Below are 27765 nucleotides of genomic sequence, written 5' to 3'. Positions count from 1 at the left end.
CAACCATCAACCATATCGACAGAAAATTCAAAAAACACGTACTTTATTTCAAATTGCTGCAACAGGGGCACTAAAAACAAACTGCAGAGAAACACACAGGCCCCCTGAGTTAAACTCACTTCGATAGAAAATATTCTCATTTAAAAGTCATGAATAAAATGAAAGCACAGGAGAACATGTGTCGGACGAAATGATTTGGATCATAGCGTTTATCAAGCTTTGTCCATCCAACAGCGAGAAAGAAAAGGAACACTTATTAGATTATAAGAGCACAGTTTGGTGCGGCTTGCCAAGCTTTAAAAAAGAAAAAAACATTTCATGAACTTTCAGGAATAAATAAAAAAAATAATTAGGAAAGGATGCATGTACCCACCGAAAGAAGTTAAATTAAAATCAATTTAACTGATCCAACCGAGACATTTTGAGATGATGGGGTGTGCGAGAAAAAGCAGTGAGAACACCAATCAACATAAACACACTCACTTTCTTTCACAGACCCGCACAAAGAGAGCTATTGTGGCTATTGATTAACTCAACTAACTGGTTTGACAACACATTGATAAACTGACAGTGCACACTTTCAGACGGCTGCAGGGATCTAAAAATAAGAGCAAAGAAGATACACCAACAGGACAAACGTTATTTGTACAATTCTTAAATGAATTCAGTGTTGGATCTGTTCCTTTTTCTGTGTGAAGTTTTTTGGATAAAGATGGAATGAAGCTCCAGAGAAGCAGATGAGAACAATCTTTGGGTGGGGGCGGGGGGGGATTGAGTGCTCAGATTAAAATAATGTCTTAAAATAATTAAAAACTATTTTTAATGTAATTCCTTGGCCTTAACCCTTCATGGAACACGTTTAAAAAAACAACTTTAAAACAATAACAGGTCGTTGCCTACATTAAAACACTGAGTTTTCATGATTTTAGGGAACAAGAACAACATTTTTTAGCCATAAGTGAAAGGAAGCAATCTTGACCGGTGGCACTAAGGTAGGACTGAATCCTCCAGTGCGGCATCCAGGTGTTTCTCATCTACAAGGGTTATATTGAATGGCCCTCCTGTGGCGGGGGCAGGTCACCCTGGTCCACTACACCTGTACGATGTGAAATGCTTACTCTCCAAAAAATGTAGAAGAAGCCAAAAAGATAACCTTCCACTGTCGGTTTCTCTTTCCGCAAAGGCCAGTCGGGTGTGTTTCAAGACACCCCCGTTTTCTTTTACAGTACCTCACAATCCTTTTGGTTTGTCAGAGTTCTCAAAGACTCCGAAGAAGTTTCCTGAAACCAATCCAGTCCCAGGATGTGGAAGGATATTGAAGTATCTGTTAACTGCAGAGAAGGAGGTACAGAGTTTCTGCTCCTGTTGCTTTGTCTTTCTCTCTTTTATTCTTCGTCTTTTACTTCACCATTCGGCGTCCCCAATGGCTTTGGAGAAGACGTAGTCTCTCCCGTTCAGATTCATGATCCCGTCCTTCAGGTGGAATTTCCATTTGTTCTTACTTCTGTGTATCTGGGGAGTATGGAGACGGAAATTAATGTTGTAGGCGTCAAGGACAGATGTTTCATCTTACGGTGGACACAGTCTCTAATGTCTTTAGCCTGTGCACACATGAGACTGGTCGGACACAAACTGTGTATTCACCAGTGTCGTGCAATACTTATAAACAGGCACTCATCTAGAATTTAAGTTTTGTAATACAATTTCTGCATGTATGATAATGGTCATCAACCACTGCACTCAAGGCAGTGCATCAAACCAATACAGCGCTAATGTACCACAGAAATGGCTCACAGATTCATAAATGGGAGAATCTGCCATCAAACACATTTTTGGGGAAATATTTAGCACTTTTTCAAAGGATTTATATGATATAGGCAAACATATATTATATAACGCCAGAGTTGATTTGTTATATAAAACTGATATTACATTCATATTTTATCAAAGTCCTTCTTAGTAGTAGTAATGTTTTAAATCGTTAAAATGTTTTTTCATCGATTGACAAATGTAAATAACTGTTTTTGCATTTAAGTGTTAACTTTAGCCAATATGTGTGTGAGTCCTAAAGTGCAGTGATGAAGGAATGACTCCGAAAACCCGGAAATGAGTTAGGGGAACCAGAAGAGGTCAAATACTAAGTCATGCTTGCTTAAGAAATGTTCATGTTTCGTCCTTTAAATAACCCACAGGAGTATGTTTTGTGAATGTGTCATAAACGGCAGTTTCTAACACAAACTAAATGAGACTATAAATGTCATTTAGCGGTGGTGGTGGTGGCATGAAGTCATGACAACGAGATGTAAGTTTGTTTATAGCCTAATCTTATCTTACAATTTTGGCGATTGCATTGATGCTACTTAAATCACAAAGTGGTGTTCATATGGGAGATTATCACAAGTGTCTGTTCGCCACAGATCTTATTTTCGACAATATTCTAAAATCCAATAGAAAAATCCCATTGCATTTTGTCGAAGAAGCCCTTGCAATGCTAACTTCAGGGTTGCTCTATAGACTAGTGATCAGTCCAGGGATAGAGCGGTGATTAAGGGAAACTTAAAATATTTTCCACTGTATTTTTCCAGAAAGGCTGATGGAGTTATGTTTTACCATATTCTTCCACTCCACAGATCATTTCTCACCTTGTCATACTGGCACACCACTACATTCTCTGTATCAAACAGCTCATGGTCCTCCTCATCGCTGACATCATCACTACTGTTCAGCGGCTCCTGACACGGGAACAAACCAACACAATATTAAATATTAAATCGAGTTATGGCGAATAAGCTCTTGGAAATTAATGTCTGGTCTTTACAGCAAGTCTTATTATTATCATTTATAGCATTACAAATAGTTGACACTGCAGTGCCGCTGCGTTTAACCTACAGCATTTGATCAGTTTCAATAAAGAACCAGAGATTCATCCCAGGGAAAATTGAGTTGTGTGAGAATTGTAAAATGTCTAATACAAGATGTAAACCGTATAGTTTCCCACCTCTTCCACCTGGCCGTCCTCTCCCCCCTCCTTGTCCTTCTCCTCGTCCTCATCTTCATCGTACTCCTCCTCATCCTCGTCCTCTTCTGAGGAGGTGTCTCCGGCGCCGTCCACCTGCAGCATCATGGGAGGCTGCTGGGCCTGAGGCTGCTGCTGGGCCTGAGGCTGCTGCTGGGCCTGAGGCTGCTGCTGGGCCTGAGGCTGCTGCTGGGCCTGTGGTGCAGCTGCGCCCTGGGCCTGCTGCAGCTGCACCTGAGCGGCCTGAGCCGGCTGCTGCTGCTGCTGGGCCATCTGCGCCGACTGCATCACCTGACAGGAGGAAGAGAGGGGGGGTGGATGTCACAAGACTTATAAGCTCCAGAATAGAGCCGTTAGGGATAATAAGAGTGATTAAGACCATCTCTGGATTTACACATGATTTCACTGATTTAAAAATGATCATATTGCTCCTGCTAAGGAAAAAAATAGTCTGTTCTAGCATAGCAAAATGAGGGCAGCACTGATCGAAGATTTCTTTAAATGTCCAAGTCTGTTCACAGTTTCTCTTCCAATGACCAGTCTTCAAACGCTGCCAGAGCCCATACCGTGTTCCTGTGTTTACTTCCTGTCTGTCTTCTGCTGCTGATTCCCCTCTCTGTGGCATTTAACCTTTTACCTTCTCTTGTTAATAGGGACAATTCAGCCAAGTCTCGTGCTCTCCACAAATATAAAATAAGCGTATTCACTAAGTATTTGATTAGATTGACACTAATGTCACAGCTGACCGGACTTCTTTCTGCGGATTGATTTGACTGCACATGGTCTCTCTATCAGAGCGTCTTTAGCAACGGTCTACTATCGACAAATATCAGACCGCTGAAGTTCAACATTGACCAATCGGAATAGAGTATTCCTCTACGTCAGGGGTTTCAAAGTGTGGGAAGGTGAGCCTCCCCCAGAAAACATAAGAACAGCCCCCCCCACCCTCCCAATTATTATTGCTATTATTATTATTATTATTATTATTGTTGTTGTTGCTGCTATAATGCAGGGGTATTCAATTGCATTTCAAAGAGGTCCAGTAAGAGAGCATGTCAGTAAATGCTCTGTTTTCGCTGTCTACCTTTCGCCATTTGAAATGCCTGACTGTTTCTCTCCTCTTGTCTCGTCTCTGTGTTTGAATCTATCGTGCTGACTCACTGACTGCACCCATTTGATTGGCTGAGTAGCGTCACCTCCTTTAACCATTAAACAATAACTTTTTCAAACCTTTTTATCTTTATGTTTTAAACAATTTTTTAAAACATTATTAACATTTTCAACATCGTGGAGAAATCTTTATATGCTCCCGGCAACACACTGAACGTCAACTTTGCCTCCTTACTGCACTCACCCCTACTTTAGAGGGAACAATGAGTCTGCGTCTTGGATGCGCCTCACACTTTGAAAGCCGCTGCTCTACGTCATGTAATAATAAAGTAGTGCTGACCTGTGTGTTGCCTTGGACTTTGTTTCCTGAAGCTAAGACGATCTGCTGCGGCTGGATGATGACTCCTGTTTGCTGGGGGATGCCTCCCTGCAGAGGAGCCAGGACCTGCACACAGGAAACAGGAAACACTCACAATCTGCAAAAAACTATACAACAGTTTGGAGGGAGCTCGATCTTAAAATGCCAAAAGTTGAGGTTTGTTGTTGAGATGTTAGGGTCTGGCTGCTGTGATGCATTTGAATACTGCTGGTTTCATTTGAAAAGTCACTGAACAAAAAGGTAACATTAAGTAGTCATGGGTGTCCTGAATAAACTAATGTTATGTTATACGTTGCATTTTTCAATATACTCTACGCATCAAGGCTATGTAGCCAAACAGCTTTCTTGTAATAGGCTGTGTTTTTCATAACGATAATGTATGTACAAATATACATACTGTGTATAATCAGTCTATTACAAGAAAGCTGTTTGGCTCCATAGCCAGACAAATGGATACATGCAGCCCTGTCGCCCTTACAGCCTTTGTTCTTAATCTTTAACGGTGTTGTTGACAAATCAAAGGTGCTCCTACCTGTCTAATGGGGCATACCTGCTGTATGACCGGTGCCTGCACCCCCCCGGGCTGCATCTGCTGCTGCAAGAGGATCTGCTGCTGCGGCTGCTGGATGATGTACTGAGCCCCGTTGGCAGCCCGGACCACCTGCAGGATCTGACCTGGGGGGGGGGGAACAGAGGGGGGAGGGGTAGTCTGTGAGAGGGCATTGGCTATATGTAGACTACAGTGTTTTACAGCTTCTTCTATGTGAGATGTAGTGAGTTACACAGCAAACAAGCACCAGGAGAAGTTGTCATGCCAATTTCTTAAACCGCAGTTTCTCAATCTGGGGTTTCGCATCTCGTTTTCTCTTATGGCTCTTTTCTGAGCGCGAGTGTGTGTGTGTGTGTGTGTGTGTGTGTGTGTGTGTGTGTGTGTGTGTGTGTGTGTGTGTGTGTGTGTGTGTGTGTGTGTGTGTGTGTGTGTGACCAATGAGCACAGATGTGTGTTTAAGGCAGAGTGTGTTTTTGTATCTGATGGAAAGCCATTAACGGGGAAAGAGCCTGGCGAGGGCGATAAAAGATAAAGCCGGGAAAAGAGTTGTGTTGAGGTCAGAGACGTAATGGCAGACGCAGGCCTCCACTTCAGAAAAGACCTTCAAACTATCCTCCACATTTCCCAGGTACGTCTAGGTATTACAGTAAGAGCGGATACAAACTCAAAGTAACTGAAACACTGCCTTCGAAATGAAAAGCGCATTTTCTATGAAAGTCACATAATAGTCAAATGAGTCAATACATTCATTCATTATTTTATTACATTTCAATTTAAATTAAAATGACTGAGAAAATCTGGAATTTTAATTGTGTGAATAGCTAGGAAAAAAATACAAATAACAGTCTCATAGCACACTACCTTAGCAACTTCCTGTTCTTTTATCGTTATCATGACCAAGCTCCAACTTGTGATTCATGTAGCAATTCATTCATTTGGGAATGTGGATATTTGTCTTCCCAATGTGCTGCACTGATGAACCTGTGAGCGTCTCACCTTGGCTGGTGATGAGCTGTTGGTACGGGGTGACCCCTGTGGGCAGGGCGAGGGTCGCTGCGGTCGCTGCTGCACTCTAGAGGACAAAAGGAGGAAACACACACAAGGGAGTCAGGTACACACTCGCATGATCAAAGATCTAGACACACAATTAAGCACACTTAATGTGGTTAACGCTGTGTCCTTGTGACACATGTTGTTTTATTGCTCTATTTTAAATGGACTTTTTATATCTCTGTAAAGGGTCTTTGAGCACCTGATAAAGCGCTTGATAAATAAAATGGATTGAAAAACAATGACCGTTTCAGTTTTTAAGATCTTCAAGGTGTAACAGCTCTGTCGCGGTGCTTTAAAGGGGCCCTATTCTGCTCGTTGTCAGGTTCATATCTGTATCTTGTGTCTCTACTGTGACATGCTTTCAAGTTCAGAAAGGTCTTTGTTTTTATCATACTGCAGCACCTTTTTTCACCCTCTGTCTGAAACCAGAGCCCAGTCTGCTCTGATTGGTAAACTGGCCGGCTCTGTTGTGATTGGTCAACCGCTTAGAGATTACCGCCCCTTAGTCTATCATGTACAAAGTGTTGGAGCGATAGCCACTAGAAAGGACGAGTGTTAAATAGTGATGTCACTACTCTACGGAAGTAAACATAGGAGTTCAAGGGAGGTGTTTCAGGCAGGGGGGGGGGGGGGGGGTGGGAGAGAAACTCCCTCTGGAAGGAACACAGGGATTTTAGCCTTTGCAGGCCATTTACATGCACACAAACCTTTAATACACGCCAGGGAAACCCCAAAGAAGCTTAATAGGGCCTCTTCAAATGCACACAGGTAGTACTGAGTTTAGCTTTAAGAACATTTCTCTGAAGGGACTCTAAACACCCATATGAAAAAGATCGGTTTACATTTTCATAATTAAATAAGTATGTGAACATAACCAATAACCCATAGCCAATAACAAATAAATGTAACGTATTTTATTTGTGTTCATTCATATCTTATTTTATTAATGCATATTTTTGTATCTCTCCAGTTTAAAACGATATGTCTGGTTTACTGTTCTATAGTATACATTGGAATGATTTCAAACCTGTTTATCCCAATAATTATAAAGGAGAGCCTTGGAAATATGTGTTTACATAAATTGTGATCAAAACGTTTGAGACCCACTGAGATAACTTAGACTAAAGTGAACTATCTAAACACTCAGAGTCCTTTACCTCACTGAGCTGAAGTTATCAGCCTCTCAGTCTGACTGGAGAGGACTCTCCTCCACATCATTGTAGAAACATCTTCTTCCGTTAGAGCAGCTAGCACCAGATGCTAATAAAAACAGCGCCCTCCCTCGCTCCCTCGCTCACGCGCACTTTGGCTGTGAGCTGCGGGCGCCAGATAAGCCAACATCCCCCATTTTCATCACTTGCAGCGCCCATCGTACAGGGCAAATGAAACGTGTAACCGGGATGAAAAGGGTGTTACATTTACTTAATTATGAATGTTGTTACATCTAGACCGAAAATTAGGATGAGCACCAACGGTCTAAACATTTGTTTTCCCTCCCATTGCTGTCAGCGCAGCGCCTCCACAGATCTGGCGCCCTCGGCGAACATCTATAACGCCAGTGCTACGGGCTGGCCCTGGTCCCAGGTTACACTGTAGGAAGTGTAGATACAACGCTACATTTCCCGCCCCGCCGCAGTCATACAGTAGGCTACGCAGAGCGGCGAGAAACATTTCCTCAGGAATCGAAAAGCGGAACCGAAATTCACATTTCTAAATGATGCCGTTGGAATCGAAATGTTGGAACCGGTTCTCGGTACCCAACCCTAGATATAAGCGATGTGCATTATCTACTTACCATGCCCGTTGCATTCATGTGCTGTAGGATCTTGGGATCCTGGACAATGACTTGCTGCTGGGGAGCTGTGCAGAGAGACACGGTTAAATCACAACATAAGCATCACGACTCTCCATAATTCTACCAGACTTTTTTTTTCTAGTCGCAATTAGATCATTAAATCATTTTTTCCAGCACCGACAGCTTTGCTATTGTTAGACTAGACAGTATTGATTCATAAAGATCAAAGATAATTTGGTTTTATGCCGAGATAATTATTTGCATTTAAAGAAATCTTGTTTAAATTGATGGCTACAGTGTTTTAAGTTTGTTATATATATATATATATACACAGCATGTTGTTGTTTTTTTAGCAATGTACTACACACTTAGGCCATATGAGCGCATTTGAACAATTTGTTTATAATTTAATATAAAATGTCGATGTAAGGACTTTCAATTTTCTTTTCAGCACTGTTTGCTCTTTGGGAGTCTTAATTTGTAAAAGATAAGACTGGCTTTATGCCATGAAAACTGTAATTTACTCAAACCCTTCTTTGACAAGACAGGCGAGGCTACTTGTTATCAAGTGTCATATAGCCACCATATTTACATCGCTCAGGTTGTTTAGGAAACATGTTTCCCAACCACTGGATTCCAGGAAGCAGAAGGCTTTTCCACTTTTGTTTTTTGTCCACTATCTCTAACTCTAACAATGGCTGTGGAGTCTTGAAAAGTGCAGCGGCAAGCTACCCGTAAACTATTTGGTTCATCTGTGAAATGACCTTTTATTTCGGAAGCAAGTAGGTGGGGGAGGAGAGAAAAAAAAAGGTTGAAATTAAAATCTCAATCAATAAGGAATTTAAATCGTGACACCATTGAAAACTTCTAACAATGGGGTACCGGATAGCTCAGCTGTTAGAGCTGGTTGCCCATATATGGTCCACGCTGCCTAGTAGGCTGGTCCCAATCCTGATACGACAGAACATTTCAGGCAATGTCCCCCCCTCTGTCTCCCCCTTTCAACTCTAACATCTCCAATAAAGGCCCTTTGGCCCAAATACCGTTAGAACACAAAAACTTCTGATAACACCCTGAAACTAAAATGCTTCAACAGAGAAATAGGGATGATAAAATACCAATTGTGTCAAGTCATTTAATCTACAACTGGCTCTTACAGTTTAAAGTTAAAATCATATTGTAGTTTTGTAAAATTGTTTCACTTTCTGAATATCAATGTAAAAAACGTGTGTTTAGTAGGAAGGCTGAATATGACTTCTCCAAATGGACATGTTGTGGTGTGTAATAGTAATGGACTTCACAGGTGTTAGCAGTCTCTGTTGCATGCATTAGCATTAGTTGTTGTTAGTGACGGTGCTGACTGACCTTGCTGCTGCTGGATGACCTGCTGGGCCTGAGCTTGCTGCTGCACCTGCTGCACCTGTTGGACCTGCACCTGATGCTGCCCCTGATGCTGCACCTGATGCTGCACCTGATGCTGCACCTGATGCTGCACTTGATGCTGCACCTGATGCTGCACCTGATGCTGCTGTTGATGTTGTTGTTGTTGTTGTTGTTGTTGCAGCTGCGCTGCGGCCTGCAGGGCTGCCTGCTCCTCCGTGTGGAAGCCCTCCACCGCCTTGGACTGCATCAGTTTGTTTTCCCATAGCTGAGGCATCGGGAAGAAGAAAAGAGCTGAGTCAGAGGTTTAACAAGATTGTGTCTCACTACGGACCTTTTGGCTTTTAAATAAATGTTTTGGCTGTGTTAATGCACATTGCATACATTTTGGCAAGAGTGTGAGCTTTTTTTCTTTTTGAGGATAAGGAAGTTTAGCCTCTGCTACTCTAATGAGTCAATTATTTGGTTGGTAGCCAAAATATAGATAGTGAGACCCTTAAAGGCAAAAATAAATATTAATTTAATCCAACTGCCATTACAGATCAAAATCACACAATATTCGACTTTCAATCTACAGCCCTGACTTTAAAATAGTTTTTCCGTTTTCTATATTGAGCATATTTATTACGCTTTCTCTACGGGGAAAATACATATGGCATTTTCTTGGTTTCTTGCACAAATAAATAAAAACTCACCAAAAGTTGTTGCTGCCCAGAAAACACTTAACTTCCTTCTAACATTCAATTTAAATAAATAATTTCAAGTGTCATTTCTCCATAAACATTGGGATTCAAAGGGATACAATTCAGAAAATTAATGAAGAGTTGATTGTGCCGATCAGGACTGAAGTTGGTTAAATATTTAACTATGGAAAAATACTTTTTAATGGCAGTTGTTGTTAAGAGAATGCTCTTAACATCCCGATAGCAATGAATACATTAAATGCTTTGACAATAAATACATACAAAAATGTCATCTGTGGAAGCCGTGGCGCTGTAAAAAGCACGATGGCCTACCTGCCTGTCAGCCTTCCATCCATGTGCACAAACTTATCTCGTGCCCTCATTGGTCATGTGCGCGTTCGTGTGTGTTGGAGGAGGGGCTCTGTAAGGAAGTCTGAAGGAAGGGGCAGATTTTTCTCGGCTGCGTACTTTCAAATTCTAGCGCACTCGAGCTGGTTTCTCCATTTTTACCTACCTTATCTTTAATGTATGTATTTTTGTCCTCTGAGCAACTTTTTTTAATATATACTTTATTATTGTATTGGAATGGTTCTCCAATGAGAGGCTGAAGTTTCCAATCATAATAAAAGATTGGGATCAGCTAGTTTCCTATTCTTTCACACACAGTGACGTCACGAGCTACCCACAATGCAACGCACGCCATATATATCTATATATAAATACGCCATTTTCCTGGAGGTGCTAATATCCTGGAGGTGCTAATGTAAAAAGCTAGCTAAAGTAGCCAGGCAGAGCGCACTAGGTTTTTTTTCTGAATTAACGACCGAAGAAATCGCTGCATCTCTGGACTTGAGGGGTGTGCTCTAGGTCGTTACCAGCGTAAACTAGAGCTGTGTGGGTTGGATTGCCCTTACAGACTGCCTGCAGATGTATGGAAAAACGAACCTTGAAAGTGGCCTTCGTCGATTTTGGCAGCATCTACGTCTAATTTCTGGAAACACCAGGTGAATACCCCACTTGTCACAATAATATTATCATGCCATTGCATTTATGTGGTATTTTAGAGTTGACTAGATATTGATTAAGGCAATAGACTATGATATTCTGCTTGCACCTCGCGTGAAATGGTGGATACCGGCAGTACGGTGTCGCACTCGGCCCAATACCCGTATGTGTGTGTAAAAGTATATCCTCCAATGAACTCGAGGATGCATTACACCTCACAGCACTTCTGCACCAGTGACATTTCCCCTATAGTTGTCCTACACAGGAACAATGCTTCTGCAGGGGCCAGTTACCGTCTTCAGCTCCAGCAGCACTTGCTCATCCACTCCCTCATCCAGGAACAGCTCTCGCACCTCGTTGATCACATCCTCGATCACAGACTTATACAGCTTAGGCTATGGGGAAGTAAGCACCAGAAAAGGACATTAGTTGCTTGAAGAAGAAACAAAAAACCCACAAAAACAACATATCTGTTATACAACATTTCCACCACTTGGTGCTTACTTTCATGGAACATATGATGCATGGTTTTCAGAAATATGTTTAGGACTTAGATAGCTTCACAGCTGCAATAACAGCAGCTAGCCATTACATGTCCGACAGACCATGTTATATAAATTAAAATAATCCTCAACAAGTAAGTAAACAGGTAATATTTGGTGTGAATATGTCAAATATGTAACTCAACTCTAAAAACTGGTCCAATGCGAAATAATCTTAGGGATTAGCTACAATGTGTGACCGTCACTGTGTGGAAAGTAATGCTAATCCATATAGCCCATGTCTAAATGTCCGTCTGTCACAAACAACACGACAGTATGTCACTAGGAATTCCGTGGCATACGTGGCGCATACAAACAGCGAATGTACAATGTGTTTATGTCTAATACTGCCGCATTTCAGTGCCGGTAGAAAGCGGTACAATGTAAGCCTAAAAGCGCCACCGCACTGCACCGCTTTGTCCCCAATGTCCGCAGCACGGACCTCGGTCCCTGTGCTGTGCTTCCTCCCCCTCGGCCTGTCTGCTCCTCCACTATTTAAAGCTCAGTCTGGTGTTTATATGTAGAGCCGGTGACGTAGTGTCGAGTAGCACCTTCCCATCCCGGGCAGTCTATATTAGAGAGCCAATATGGCGGTATAAAACCAGCAGCAGCGAGGAGGAGGGCCAGAACCGGAGCGAGGGCAGACGTGGAGGCCATTTTACGGAGCGGGGAACTGCGCGCTCGCCAGCCCCGTACATTGAGCACTATGTGACGGAATGTGAAGGATATTTTCGGTGTTATATATTATGAGTGCTCAGCTTTGACTACGTAGTATGGCTTGGTCGGTGGAGAGCAGTTATTAGATTGTTATGAGCTGGGTAAAAGTGGTGGTTTGGGACGGCTATCCTGCCTGCTGCTCGTGGAATGGTGGACAATGATGACTGAGCGTAACAGATTTTTCGGCTAAGGAGACTTTAATTTTACACAAAAAAAGCTGAATTATTCGCAGTGGATGGTGGCGAGGTGCTTTGCAAACATCTGCATCTTAAAAGCTATGCAAAATAAAAAACTATTTAGCTTATCATGTTTGCTTTTATAACACTCATCCACCCAAGCAATGGACAAACATCAAAATCAGATATTAATTTAGCCATAAGTGTAGTTTCAAAAGACCAACATGAACCAACTCATGAAAGCTTCAACCTGACAAAAGAGCCCATTATTCGCAACTTCAAAATTGCATTTCATCACCATACCTACAGTTCTACTTCATTTCACTTACTTTATGTACAGCTCCTCTTACGTTAGCCATTGCTCCTACCAGATGGCTTTATCTCAGAGAACAGTCTAGTTTCCAAAAATGATTAAAATGACTGAATTAAGCCTTCATTTTATTAGATATAAAAGTGAAGTGGATGTTACAGCAAATTAATTTCACTGAAATCAATAATTAGCAGCTCGTCGACAGCTTTCCATTATCTTTACCCCCATTCTTCCCCGCTGACAATCCTTAGAGATTGGTCCTTACCACTGGGTTCGAGTTAGCCGAGCTCGCCATTATACGCGTAGTGTAAAAACCACACGGAAATAGGCGAGAATAGAGCCAAAAATTACGAAAAACGACTTAAAACAACTGGGAACGGTATCTTAAAACAGCCGGCATTACTTTTGTAAATAAAACACAGTTTTTGCGGTCTTATTTACAATCCCGGGCTGCGACTTCCCCAGCCGTCCTCCGTCCGTCGTTGTCCTGCTTTATATACTGAGCGATGGAGCTGCGAGTGCGCGAGACATAGGGCAGGGTCAAAATCGCACATCGCGCGAGACTTCCTGCGGATTTATGATCCAATAAATCCGCCTGCTGCTGGGATATGTAGTTTACAAGTGGGAAGCAGTAAACAGTGAACACATGTGCACAGATCGCATTAGCTTCATAATGCCCAGTGAGCTTGTTTACTGAATTAGGCCAAATGTAAATATTGTATGAGGAATTAATCCCAATGCTCCAGTAGGCTACTTTCCAAACACTAGATAATTGCAGGGCCGGACTGGTACAATAAATCAGGCCGGGAATTATACATCCAGCCAGGCCACTACCAGTTTTTTTTTGTTTTATTTACAGCGTTGCTGATTTTATTTTATTTTTGGAGTTAAATACATCAATCTGGTGCAGTTTGAGGGGAAAATAAAGAGACTAGATCTATGGAAGCACCCATATGAAACAGAACTGTATAGATTTAAATAATCATAAAATCATGGCCATAACCAATAACATACCATATCCAATATAAACAAATGAAAGTTGTTTATTTATTTATTTTTGGTTCATTTATAGTTGTGAGTGTGTATGTGCTCCTGAACCAGCCTCTCCTGTCTCCCCCTCTCCTGTTGGTAGCAGCAAAGACGTTTAGCTCTCAACAAGTTGTTAAAGTTTGTCTTGCCTTTTTTCACCTATTTAACATTTTCTTCTTTTTATTTATGCATATTTTACTAATCACTCCCCCCTCAAATGGAAATATGTGTTTAAATAAATGATGACCCACTGAGATAACTTAGACTAAAGTTAGGCTATCTAAACACTCCGAGAGTCCTTAACCTCACCTGAGGCCTGTACTACGAAGCTGGTTCAACCTAACCTGGATATGTTTGAGTTAGCCGTTTGGCCTAATCCAAAACATACGCGCTCTCGCTAAACGGTCCTACGACGCGGGTTATCAAGTGGATTTCTCAAGCCAGCAGTGTCCTATCTAGTTAGGTGCGCGTTCACATGAAAGGGGTGGTATTTGGAGCATTCGACCAATCACAAACATAGACAAGCTTACTGACAGCGCAGCGTCACACTTCCTGAATGAAAAGTCAACTATATAATTAGACAAATATGAAGACGTTAAACTTACATAACTTAAACACTTTATCCAGGATAAAAGCCACATAGTTGCACCTGCAAGGTGAATACAGCTGGTAAAAGAACAAATGTTTGAATGCCCACATCAACAGGTGTATGATATCACATAAGACACAAGTGGATCTGACTTTAATTACATTTGTCTCGAGTGTTTCGTCAACTTAATGTGTTGCTTAAAATAATACTTCTGTTCTGCTGCATACAGTATGTTGTGACACTGAGTGTTGCACGGCCAGATACGGCTCAGCTGACTCAGATAAGGAAATATAATACATTATGATGTGATATGCCGCGGACTGTTAATGTTACTCTGATCCGGTTAATTATGGTGTGGCAGATATTTAAGTAAGCTTTCTTAACGCTAATATTATAATAGTCAGATTGCTCTGAAGATGGGAGGTGATATTCTATTAATGTTCACGTTGACACAGTCGGTGATTTTTGCCGGCCGTCTTTCCTGCAACGGCAGTTTAAACTGTATTTCCTCCTCACACTGAGCTCTGATTGGTCAGCAGGCGTGGTGCTTTCGCTGAGTTGATCTCTTATCCTGGAACCTATCCTGCTTCGGAGCACAGACTAGGTTCCAGGATAAGTCACCATGGAGATCTAGCCCGCTAAAAAGTGAACCAGCTTCGTAGTACCGGAAATCCCAGAAGTTATCTTGCTAAACGAAAATCCTGCTTCGTGGTATACCCCCCAGGTTAGCCGCACAGCATAAGTTACCATGGAGATCTAGCCTGCTAAAAAGAGAACAAGGTTCGTAGGACCGGAAACCCCGAGTTTTCCCTGAAGTTAGCCGGCTAAGCGAACATCCTGCTTCGTAGTATACCCCCCTGAGTTGTAGTTATCTCTCTCAGTCTGACAGCAGAGGACTCTCCCTCCACCTTGTTGTTGAAACAGCTCCTTATATCAGCTCCTTAATCAGAGCAGCTAGCTAACCAGATGCTAACAACAAAAATACAAGTAGGCTAACCGGTGCTCTCTCTCGCTCGCTCTCTCGCTCTCTCACTCTTTCTCTCTCTCTGAGACCAATCGAGGGCTTTGATGCATGATCGGTACACTAAGGGATGTGTCAAAAATGACTCAACATGTGTTGAATTTCAACACACCTACAGAGTGTGCTCAGGGACAACAAGTGTTGTGTTAATTTATGTGTAAATAATTTTACACACAACATGTGTTACATGCCCCTAACACACATTGTGTGTCATAAATGTGTAACCAAGATGAACACACTAATTTCTTATTTCTGAACATTTTGTGTTATATTTCTTTAACCAGAATTAACATTTGATTGTGTTATATCTGCACATTGTGTGTCAATGACGATTACTGGAAGTACCAGGTGGTAGATATGGTTTTTATTTAAAAATCAAATGCAAGAATACATTCATTGGACATTTATTTACAAGGATTTCATTAGCACAATATCTCATTAAGAAAATAATTTTTAACATTTAAAAACATTAATATTTTTCGAATTCATCAAATGTTGACAGAACAGATAATTCATAAAATCACACCTAAAAAAACCTTGGTTAAAACACACTTAATCTGCAGCAAACTATTGTTGTATGAACATAATCGTCAAATGTTTAATATCACAGAGTCACTACAAGCAGATGTTATTAAATATTAATATTAAATATACAGTACTTAAGAGTTTTTATTATGAAAATGCCAAAACATTTGAAGTCTTTGACATTGCGATGTGTTTCCATCCAGCTGTTATCATACACATATTTAATTTGCACAATATTTCATTAAGAAAGTAATTTAAACATGAGAATTTTAAAACAGATCAGTTTATAAAAGCCCACCTAAAACATCTTATACCTCGGATTCAGATAAAGCTTGTCAGTGCTAAAATCCGAAAGTAGATCAAGAGGTGCAACATCGCCTAATGTTATCATTTCAAAGTCTTCAGTTTCTTGCATAACGTATGCAAAGAAATGATCATCAAAGTATTGAACTTGCAGTATTATTCTAATGAGAGAGTGAAATGCCTCACAGTGGGGTATAAGTTGAATCATTTCCCCAAATAAGTGCTCCCCTTGATGCTGTGTTTGAAGGGGCAGCACAGATCCAGTCCTGTATGTCTGGCCCTGTATGGTCAGCGAATGTGTGACATAAATGATGCTATTCATCGTGACATTTCCATCTAGGGCTGATATCAGTCCCTCCAGTATAATATCAGCTTTTTTCAGAGACCCAATATTTACAGGGCAGGCATTGTCGACGTTGCACTTATTACTGAACGGGTCACCAAGCTGGAAATGATACATCTGTTGAACCTGATGTTTCTGAGCTAGAGTTTTTGCAATATTTTCCTGAGGACAGGGTTGTGTCTTGCGTCTCTGACGTGTACAATATCATCCCAGGACACACCCAGAGACGGAGGGTCCCCATTAGGCTCCATGTTGAGATTGACCCGCACGTAGAAGGAGTCGACGCCTTTAAAAGAAGGCGAGGAGAGCTGGGAGCACAGCTCGGAGTATCCCGAGGACAGGAACGAGAAACGCAGATGGTTTAGTCTCACAGAACATAAGACTGAGGTTTCAAGAATACAGAAGAACACGGACTCACCCTCTGTGTTGATCCGGTGTTTGAGAGACGAAGGGTCGGCCCACCACTGCAGAGAGAAGTGTGCGACCTCAGCGGTGCACTGACCCAGCGAGACACTGCCTCAGCCCCCACCCAAACAAAACCCGCTCCAGCTGGACGACAAGAGAGAAAACATGTTATGTTTCAGCCTTACTTTCTTATGTTTAGGTGATTTTATTTCATGCCGTTTACATTTTTGTGAAATCGTCGGAAGGGAAGGCCTGACGTGCGTGACGCTGCGTCTCAACTGCCGTAGCGACAAGAGGCAGATCTGATATCTCCCTTCTACACAATATAATATTTGCAAGTATAGAGTAGTGGCTGATGTTTTTAGTCAGAAACAGGTAAACTGTAGTGTACACTTACTACTAATAAATAACTTTAGTGCCGAGTTACTTATTTGCACTGTAAGAGACTGTATATTAACGCAGCCTCTGTCGGTCTTCTCACTCTCACTTTCCCGCCACATCTGGCAGAACAATGAAACCTAGCCAAAGTAGCTAGATAGCATTAAACATATAGCTGCTAATGCTATCAATATAATGCCAAATGAAGAATGATGGTCACAGAAAAGAGTGTAAGCCAAATTAAGTTAAAATAAATATAATAAAAAAAGAAGATGGGCCTAAAGGAAAATAATTGTCATCCAGGCAGCTAAACTCAAACAATATTTAGCTGTTCAACATTGGCAAAACATATTTATTTAAGTTAAAACATATTTATTTAGACCCCTTCCTCACATTATGACAATATCTGCTCACTTTGTTAAAAATGTTTTGTTTCTGTAACAACTTACCTAGTGTTAGACTCTCCTCCACTGACATATCCATCCTCCACAGCAGCCAGAGGTGAAAAGGGCAGTTTGGATATTTGATGTACAGTTGGACAGTTGAAAAATGATACATTTGAAATAACTCAACCGTGATTGGGCAGGACAGTGGACACACTAATGTGTTGGCTATGTGCATTTTATTTTACACATGTGTGTGTAAAATGCTTCAGAAATGACACTGAATGTGTTGAATTGCCTTTGACACAGCAGTGTGTTAAAAAAATGACACATTACTTCTAAGAGTGTATGGAAGTGTGCATGTCGGCAGGCCACATCATGTAGACAGGCAGACAGTCAACCTGTGTGAGGCAAACTCACATCTAAGCAGCGTTGCGTTCACAATACATTAAACCTGTTAAGCCCTGAGCCTGCTTTTCAGGTCTCAGGCTCGAAAATGACATTTCCCAGAACAAATGACCATATCTTCCCTTCTAAAAGGGTTACAAAAATATTTTGTACTTATAGTGAAAACTACCCTTGGATGATGGGTTAGTAGACTAAGGGTGCATTCACACCAGACAACAGTTTGTTATATTGTTTCATTTTTCAGAAGGTTCGGTTTGCGTTCACACGGGCAAAACTCAAACGGACTATAAACTTTGAACACAAGTCATGTGCTCGGAAATGCTGTTCAACCATTGGTCAGACATTAAGGGGGTACAAACGCAAATCCCGGCAATTTCTAGCGGAGCCTAAGCCATGGAGCATCGGCACTTTCGGCAGGTTATTCTCATGCTGCTGTTAGTCTGGAGATCAACAGACACTAGCGTCCCGCGCATATGATTATATAATCAGACAACGTCCGTTAAAAAACATTATTACATGGCTTTGTTGAATACTCGATTCTGATTGGTCAATTCAAAACACGTGACACGTTTTTAATCCAGAACAGACAGACCGCTGTCAAGGATGTATTGACCATTGTTAAGGACGCTCACATCTGCACAAAGAAGTCTGTTCGATTTAACTGTATACAGTTTGGCTGAAACTAACTGACAAGACAAGAGCGACAAGAAAACAGCGGAGAAGTAACGGGCAGAAACCCTTCTTTTTACGCAGTGGTCCAGACATAGGTCAGACGGCGACACATATTCAGCTGCCAGTTACTTTGGCATTAGGGCAGGGATATCTAGATACTTCTCAAGGTTTGACATAATGAATTGTGCTACTTTTAAAGCAAGCAACGATTTTTTCAAATCTGTATTCAAAAAGCTCCTCAAAAACGCTATCGAAGCAGTTCCTGCCATTGCTACGTTAGTTCAAACAGTAACAACGGACTATTTTTCTTAGCGGATGCATGTCAATTTAAATACAACTATTTTTTAAATCAATAAAATCATGTTCTAAATCCACAAAAGCATTTCAATTAATATTGGGAATCATGTCGTTACTTTGTTGAGAATGTGGCCATGTAATACGCGGGATAATGTGCAGCATTATCCATGAGAGACGTTCTGCAGAGGAGGGGCGTTTCACCGACGACAGGTGTTCTTACTTTTATCTAGCTGACGGAATTTTTTTACTTTACACGACACTGTTCAACACTTAATTCTGCTTTACTCTTTAACTAAACAACTGCGGATGTCTTGAAAGACTCCTTCGCTAAAGATTTTTGAAGATATCCGGGTTCTTGTGACACGTAAATACTGCGCTTCCTATGTTTTGGTGCGGACTGCGTTCACACCAGCAATGAACCGCTCCAGAGTTCGCAAGCAAGTGCTCCGAGACCACCTATTTTAGCGGAGCAGAGTCCGGTTGTTTAGTTCACTTAAGAGGTCTCGGACTGCGTTCACATCGACCCAAATGAACCGCACCAAGCGGCTAAACGCACCAGGGTTCGATTCAACCGGACTATACAAGGCAGGTGTGAACGCACCCTAAAAGCTTTAGGAATCCAAAGTACAACATATAATAAGTACCCAGTATCAAGATTGATGCACAACAAGTGATATGACCTTTTTAGACAGATTTAGCAAAAAAACCCTCTTCTGGGGCCATTTGGGTGGATTTTCCTTATCTCTGGCCCCCCTTCTTCGATTTTGACATGTGACATCTCTTTCTGACCATTAGAGCCAATAGAATCGAAGGGAAATCTCCCCGCATACACTCATGTTAAAAAAAGATGGCGTCTTCGTGCACCCAGTTTTGCTCCAGAGTGAAGCTGTCTCTAGGTCTGACATCTCAAAACCGAAAAGCAGATTTATTGCTCATGGATTATCAGAAATCATTCAAAGTGACACAGACACATTGGATTAACCTATGGATTAACTTCAGCATCGTTTTAATGCCATTGAAGACCACTTTTGACCAGACTACCACACAGATGAGCCATTTTGCCGTTTTTAGCTAACTAGCTCCATATGTTTTGATGTGTGTTCTTGTCATTATCTCCGAGAATTCGTATACTTGAGTGATAATGAGGGTACCCATCGATTCTGTGTCCCCTCACGATGTGAAACGATGGGTTGAGATGTGCAGCAAAGATAAATAATAAGGTTTTATGAGTGAATTTCGGTGCAGTCATCTGTTAGCATGTTTCGCTCGTTGCTAATTCAGAGGCTCAGCGTTAGCATTGTGTTTTTTTTGTTGTTGAAATGATCAGTTAGATGTGTTTCTTTCCGTTACATGGATATAAAACATTCATAGGTTATTAAATGAACATGCCCTCAGACACTGTTTTCTGCAAGATGTTGCAGGAGGCCCCCGGAACCGGGGTCTCTCGGGCTTAAAAGAAGATCACCAGACCAGCAGGCCACTTAAAGAGCCTGTGACACGGTTTTCCCCCATCATCCAAACCCATCAATTTGAGTACATATTGTCCCCTTGAAAACCGTTACTGAACTGATTTTGGATATTTGTACTTTGATAACCATTAATCTGCCTTCAATGTTGACAATTTTCTGGATCTTCTCGCGGATTCTTCAAGTCCCGCCAAATGATGGGTGACGTCATTGCGGGCACAGCGCTCCAGCTGCACCGTCCAGGATCCCAGCATCTGCATGTAAACCTTTATATATATACAGTCAGATGTAAACGCACGACGGCGCACACAGCAGCAAGCTCAGACAGCGATGACAGGTTAATGTTGAACGTGTCTGAGAGCTCATATGAGGCTGAAGGATCGGTTTATGTTGTATCTGTTAGAAGTTTAGGAATGAGGTGCGTCAATATGGGCGATCATATGGTCATGTAGCCAGTGGTGGAATGGGACTAAAAATCATCCCGGGACTCTCGACCGGCCCACTTCGGTACCGCTAGTAAATTGTCAACGGGGGGAGTGGGGATGTCAGGGGCGGCAGGTGCTGTATATAGTAAATGTAAATATTTGTGTCACTGCATCCTGGTAAAATACAAATATAATGTATAATGTCTGTGTCTTTGACCTTAGCGCTGCTAGCCACCTGTGCCCTGTACTACGAAGCCAGTTCAACAGACCCTGGATATGTTTGAGTAACAAACAAACTAACAACAACAAACTAACAAACGAGATCTCGCTAAGCGGTCCGACGACGCTGGTTATCAACTCGGTAAATCAAGCCAGGGTTTCTCTCTCCAGCTGAGAGCGCGTTCACGTCTAAGACACGCGTGGATCTGACTTTAATTACATTTGTCTCGAGTGTTTCGTCAACATAATGTGTTGCTTAAAATAATACTTCTGCATCCAGTCTGTGACACTGTGAGTGTTGCACGGCCAGATGAGGCTGGAGAAGCTGACTCAGATAAGGAAATATATGATATATTATGATATTATATGATCGATGATTTGATTGATGATGTAATATGAATGATAAGTGCGACACGTCGGCGTCTTCTCTGCATACGGCAGTTTAAACTGTATTTCCTTTATCCTGTAATATGACTTGAGAGATTTAAACTCCGCACACTGAGTTCATCTCTTTTCTATAGACGCCGGAGGCGGGCAGCGTCAGGTAAAAGAAGTTATTTAGCCTTCTCAAACCTGAGCCTCACGCGCCGCCTATGGGGGATGTGCTGGTGACTTATCCGACCGGCCCACTTCGGTACCGGCCCATCGGGATTCGTCCCGATGGCCAGTCCGCCACTGCACCCAGCCCACGTAAACTGTCAACGGGGGAGCCTCGCTGCGGGGAAACGGTGGACCTAGTGTCCCGATCGGAGTGGGAATAATAATAATAATCCGTGCATTTTATCCATTAATTTCCCCAACATTGTGGTAAAAAAAACACACGTTTAATCCATGTTGTTGGTGTACTACAACTACAAAAAGCATCGGTTTGTTTTCTCATCAGGAAATGCAGACCGTCTCAAACAAACGATCATTTAATGTATCATATGTTCGCCGAATTGACATGAAAGCACTAATAAATGTAGTTTCATCCACTTGAGTTTACAACCACAAAAATAATCGATTTGTTTTTATATCACATCCGACGGGAGGAAATTCAGCAGCTCTCACTCCCGATTTTTAATCCTAATGTAATCATCATCTTCACCACGATCATTTATGTTTATGTCGCCGAATTGACATGAAAGCACTGACAAATATGAATATACTGTAGTCAACTTCATTAAAACGTTATTAACGTGCCTAATCTCAGTAATTCACCATTTCTACGCATGACAACACACTTTGTCCGTGTTTGGCTCTCGAAGCGTTCCCGCATTGACGTCACTTCCGGCTTCCCCAAAACTTCAAAATGAGTCGAAGGAATTTCCCCGCGATGTTCGAAATTATTGATATTTAACGGAAGGGTATCGCTTTTTCTTTTTTAAACTGACGGTTCGAGATTACTAGTAGCCCAATATTTCATTGCACAACAGTTGTTGGGATGGTGTCACAGGCTCTTTAACAGGCCAGGCCATCGGGAAACCTCCCGGTCCTCCCGATGGCCAGTCCGGGCCTGAGTAACAGGAGGCTTCATGTATTTTAACCCCTGGACGCATACTCCGTCTTTCACCATGCTGCCTATTCCCGGGGTGAGCTGAGGTCTGCATCCCACTGAGGGTCTGCACAGCTGAGAGGACTGCCTTTTGTACTGCCATGTGGTAAATACTTGTGTATGCTGCTCTTGCTCTTTTGCACTTTTTGCATATCATGTATTTTGTTTTTGCTATGTTTGTAAAATGTAATTTTCTTAAATGTTTTATGTGAGGGACTGCGGATGGAAAGTAGCTCAAAGCTAAATCTGGCACTGTTACGCTTGACACATTTGAATGTTTTAAGAGTTCATTACTGTGCATTGTCCCTGCCAAATAAACAAAATGAAAATAAATGAAATGATTAAACAAACATAAAACAGGACATCACTGTCAGAGTATTCTATTAATTCAAGATTATTTTTAGAGGACATTTTCACAGCAGCTACTGTGGAGGCTATTTTTATATAACATTAGAAAGACTGATTCTTATTATTATAAGATTGTGCTCATTTATGTGGCTGTGACTTTGGAATACATAGAAGTCTTTAGCCTGCAATACAGAGTAGCAAGGTCAGGTGCAGACACTGAAAGAATACAAAGAGTTATTCATAAACAGGATATCTCTCCAGCCCATACTTGCCAACCCTCCCGATTTTCGCGGGAAACTCCCGATTTCATTGCCCTCTCCCGGTTTCCTCCCGGGGTCATATTTCTCCCGCATTTCTCCCGATTTCTGACTAAATCAGATTTATTCAGGACTGTTTCCACTCAGACTTTAATACAGCTACACCATTGTTTGGTTTCCGTGGTAGCGCGTCTCTTTAGTAGCGCGCGCATCTGAAAGTCTGAGAGGGTGAGCCGATAGTCACAGAAAACAGAACAAGAATCGACAACTATACCCTCTGCTCACTCCTTTCCTGAAAAATACAGGTCCAGCCTGCTCCATCTAACTTTGTTGTTATTAGCATCTGGTTAGCTAGCTATGCTAACGAATACAAGAAGCTTTTTCTACTACCAGTGAGGTAAAGGCACATCTTTATATGATCATTATAGTTATCAAAAAACAAGAGAATAAAGTAAACAGGTATAAAATACTATATGACAGTAAAAAAAAGTTATTATTAAACAAGAATACAGTTTAAAAGTTGTAAAATATCCATAAAGAAAAAAATCTGCTTACAGTTCTGTTTCATGTGGGTGTTGAGAGATGTATCCATAGATCTATTAATTTTACTCTCAAAGTGCTCCAGATTGATGCTTTTAACTTCAACATTCAAAACAAATCTTCCTGGTGGTGCATGCCCCCAAACCCCGCTAGGTGAGGTTAGAGCCCCCCCCCCACACTTAAATCATGTCCGCATGGATATGAAACTAAATACATTTGCACACATCTTGTGTCCATATATTTCTGTTTTGGTGGTCATGCCACGGTGCATGCATGCGCGAGTCATGGTCAAATATCTGGACTAAGAGGTTGCTTTTTCTTTGCACAGCATGAAAGAAAGGCGAAATGAATGGGCTGTGATTTTAGTTTTTTAAGCAGACGTTGAGTTCAATAATTTGTACGGCCCTCGAAGGATGTTGTAAAAATTGAAATGGCCCTTGAGAGGAAAAAGGTTCCCCACCCCTGCTTTAGGGAGAAGCTGAAGAGGGCATGTGAACTAGCGAGGACAAATCTGAGTGACACACAGGGGAGGATGAAGGGCTGGTATGACAGGAAGGCTCGGGTTAGAACGTTTGTGCCAGGGGAGAGGGTTTTAGTGCTGTTGCCTGTCCCAGGCTCCAGCTTACAAGCACGGTTTAGTGGGCCGTACCTGGTTAGAGAGACAGTAGGGGATTTGGACTACCTGATCGAGACACCGGATCGTGGGCGGAAGACTCGCTTGTGTCATGTTAATATGATTAAGCCATATTATGTGAGGGAGCCTCTGGTGAATCCTATTGACAGTATTGTTGTTCCCTCTGCGAGTGTGTCCACTGTGCCGGTGTCAGTTTGTATGTTGTCCCCATCTAGCGTTGATGAGAGTAATGACAGTCTTTGTTTTTCAGAGGGGGTTGGAGAACTGGAAGATGACGTCATTATTCCGTCCAAGGCGGTCGTGGAGGGACGGTTGACAAACACTGAGTCCGTGATTAGGCCTGATAGTTTTCCATTGCCCAGAATGGAGGACTGTGTCGACAGGGTGGGGGGGGGGTGCTATTTATCCATGAGGTGGTGTGGGGTTATGGCCGTCCATACCGGTGCTGTTAGTACAATTTGTATTTTTTATTATGCTGACAGTATTATTGTTTCTTGTTTCCTTCTTCTGTTTATGTTCATTCCCCCATTTCGCCTTGGGGTTATGGACATAAAGTTGGGTGTGGGGGTGTTATGTGTTTGTGCCCTGATCAGGCGCTCCTAGTGTGATGTGTCATGTCTAGCTGTAGTTTCCTGTTATGGTTTTGTAGTCCTTATCGTTTCCCCTCCAGGTGTACCCATTTGTAATTAACCCAGGTGTGTCTTGTCTCGTCATTACCTCATGTATAAGGATTCTGTGTTCCCCTTTGTCTGTGGCTGATCCTGTCTGTGCAGTATGTGTTCTTGTCTGTCATTACTTTATATTTCCTTCATTCAACCAGGGTGGTAATTATTAATTAAATTCTTCTTTTGATTACTTCGGCTACCGTCTCCTTGATTATGTTGCCTTGACTCGACATTGAGCCTGCTAACAGTCAATGGTAACGTAATAGAGTACAAGGTTTAAAATGTACACTGCGTTGGGCTCTTTATCCCTTATGTGTTTTTGTACACCGGAGTAGACTCCACTCATATTGCTAGCCCCGTCATATCCTTGTCCGCGGCACTTCCCAAGTAGTATCCCCTTTCTCTCCATCGATTCGAGAATTTCTCTCTCTAGACCTGCAGCAGTTTGGTCTGTGACTGCATGGAAGCCCAAAAAACTTTTGTTTATTTTCACCTCCGTAGGGTTTCCATTTTCATCATTTGCTATAGTAACATATCTGAACACTTGACTCAGTTGGTCTACTTTTGAAATGTCCTGGGTAGTATCCATTATAATCGAATAGAATTCTGCATTCTGTATGTCTGTAATGATTGTGTCCTGCACTTTTTTCGATAGCAATGAAATTATTTCGTTTTGAGTTTGAGGACTTAGGTAGTGCACCTTCTTTTTGCTTTCAATAAGCCTTTGCAGAACTGGATCATAACGCGCCATAAGTTCTATGGTAGATAAGAAATTACCATTATCTATATCACCTATTTTCTCTCTGTGACCCCGGAAAGCAGAGTTGCGAGAGGCCAGTGTTAGTGTAACATCAGTTATTCTGGTTAGGACGTCGGTCCAAAACCCCACCTCTCTCTTAAACTCAGATGATATTTGCGCGTCAATGGTCAGATTATTTTTCCACGTATCATACACGACACATGCTGCCAAATGAGAGCGAGAGAATTCGTGTTCCTTAATCTTTTTAGAGAGACCCTGCCAATCATTTATTCCTATTCTCCACGCATGGTGGAGGTGATGGGCAGACGGTCTCTCACCGAATAGCCAGCACTGCTCACAGTACACCCGGTCCATAGATGGCGAGTAACATAGCTACTTGCGTGGAATTCTACATCCAATTTTGGATGTTTCGTTATAGAACTCTTTTGAAAAGCACCTTCCCTTCCCATCCCTTTTGAATGGCCCTTCAGGCTTGCATGGCCCGTTATTCAGAATGTACCGTTTAACATCATCGTCTTCTAAATCTACCGGGAATTTCCCCCTATCAGTAGGGTATTCAGTCACAGAGTTGTCACTGGCCAACGTGTCCCTGGGGTGGGTGGGAGCTGCTGTCACTGTCGGGGCACGGCTAGCTGGCTGGGCAACCTTGGCTATGTCTGAACTGGCCTCGGAGGGGGCACAGCTGACTTCTTGCTGACCTGCAAAAAGGAACGGATTATATTCCAATTCCAATGTAACCTGTAGCATACTGACTCGTACTGTTTATGGCGATTGGTGAATAAAACTTTCTATTATTCTAACCTGTCTCGAAGCGTAAGGCACGACTAGCTGGCTCGGCTGTAACGGGGCTGCTGGGGTCTGTGGGGGCACGGCTAGCTGGCTGGGCAGCCTTGGCTATGCCTGAACTGGCCTCGGAGGGGGCACAGCTGATTTCTTGCTGACCTGCAAAAATGAACGGATTAGATTCCAATTCCAATGTAACCTGTAGCATACTCTTACTGGTTATGGCGAATAAAACTTTCTATTATTCTAATGTCTAACCTGTCTCGAAGCGCGAGGCACGACTAGCTGGCTCGGCTGTAACGGGGCTGCTGGGCTGTCTGCCTGGACTCGGAGCTGACGGCCGGGGGCCGGTGGGGTTTGCTAGCGGTCTATCTGCAGTAACGTTAGAGTCTACGTCTACCTTTGATGCCTGCCGGAACAATGACGTTATTTTAGGTAGTTTTGCCCTCTCCTGTTCGGCTTTCGCTCTCATTTTGCTTTTCTGAGCACCGCTTGGGTAGTGGCGCTTCATTTTTCATGTTTACCGGCAACGCAACTAATGAACGTTATTTATATGAGCAATACTTCCCGCTTTGTTTTGAACGCTGCCCAGCCTGCCAATGAACATTAGTTATCAGCCGGCTAGCCCTATCGCAGGTGAGCAAATAATTATAATGATACACTGTTGTACTACTACAGGCAGCGTACACATGACGTAGCAACATAGCAGGGAGGGGGGGCCCCGCCCTCTGCGCCCTGTTCCCGCGTTACGAAATCTAAGAGGATAGCCTACAGTGGGGGCGGGGCCCCCTAAGCTCCGGGGCTCCCCCGCACCGCGGGGGAGTGGGGGCCTCCGCTACGCCACTGCCTCTCATCCTTACTCAGGATGCCGCAGGCAGCACAAGGTTCAAACACACTCTTTTTCTCTGCCTAGTCACTGAAAGGTTGCTTTGTCACAGCTTGACTGTCAGCATTTTCTCACTTTATGTCAATAAACACCACAGAAATAAACGTTTTCAAATGTTTATTATTGAAAAAATAAATAGGCTGTTAGAACATGACAACAATAATCCATAATGGAGGCAA

At 42.3% G+C, this 27765-nt stretch overlaps 1 protein-coding gene across 6 annotated transcripts; it reads right to left on the bottom strand.

Annotated features, from left to right (window-relative positions):
* Positions 1-26: 26 nt before the first annotated feature.
* On the bottom strand, positions 27-13198 carry gtf2a1 (general transcription factor IIA, 1). Of its 6 annotated transcripts, none has more exons than XM_071201863.1 (11): positions 12939-13198; positions 12736-12800; positions 11265-11366; positions 9269-9551; positions 7904-7968; positions 6052-6127; positions 5038-5180; positions 4467-4571; positions 2999-3307; positions 2643-2732; positions 27-1512 (listed from the first exon to the last, which is right to left on the bottom strand). In XM_071201863.1, the coding sequence occupies exons 2-11, from the start codon at positions 12763-12765 to the stop codon at positions 1405-1407; spliced, it is 1311 nt and encodes a 436-aa protein (XP_071057964.1). In that variant the 5' UTR covers positions 12766-12800; positions 12939-13198; the 3' UTR covers positions 27-1404. The 6 variants fall into 6 exon arrangements, with proteins under 6 accessions (XP_071057964.1, XP_071057963.1, XP_071057966.1 ...); XM_071201862.1 differs by having other exon boundaries at positions 12982-13198; XM_071201865.1 differs by having other exon boundaries at positions 5056-5180; positions 12736-13198.
* Between the last annotated feature and the right edge of the window lie 14567 nt (positions 13199-27765).

Source organism: Pseudochaenichthys georgianus, chromosome 24 (genome assembly GCF_902827115.2).
Source record: "Pseudochaenichthys georgianus chromosome 24, fPseGeo1.2, whole genome shotgun sequence".
NCBI classification, from domain to species: domain Eukaryota; kingdom Metazoa; phylum Chordata; class Actinopteri; order Perciformes; family Channichthyidae; genus Pseudochaenichthys; species Pseudochaenichthys georgianus.
This window is presented reverse-complemented; position numbering and strand designations above follow the sequence as displayed.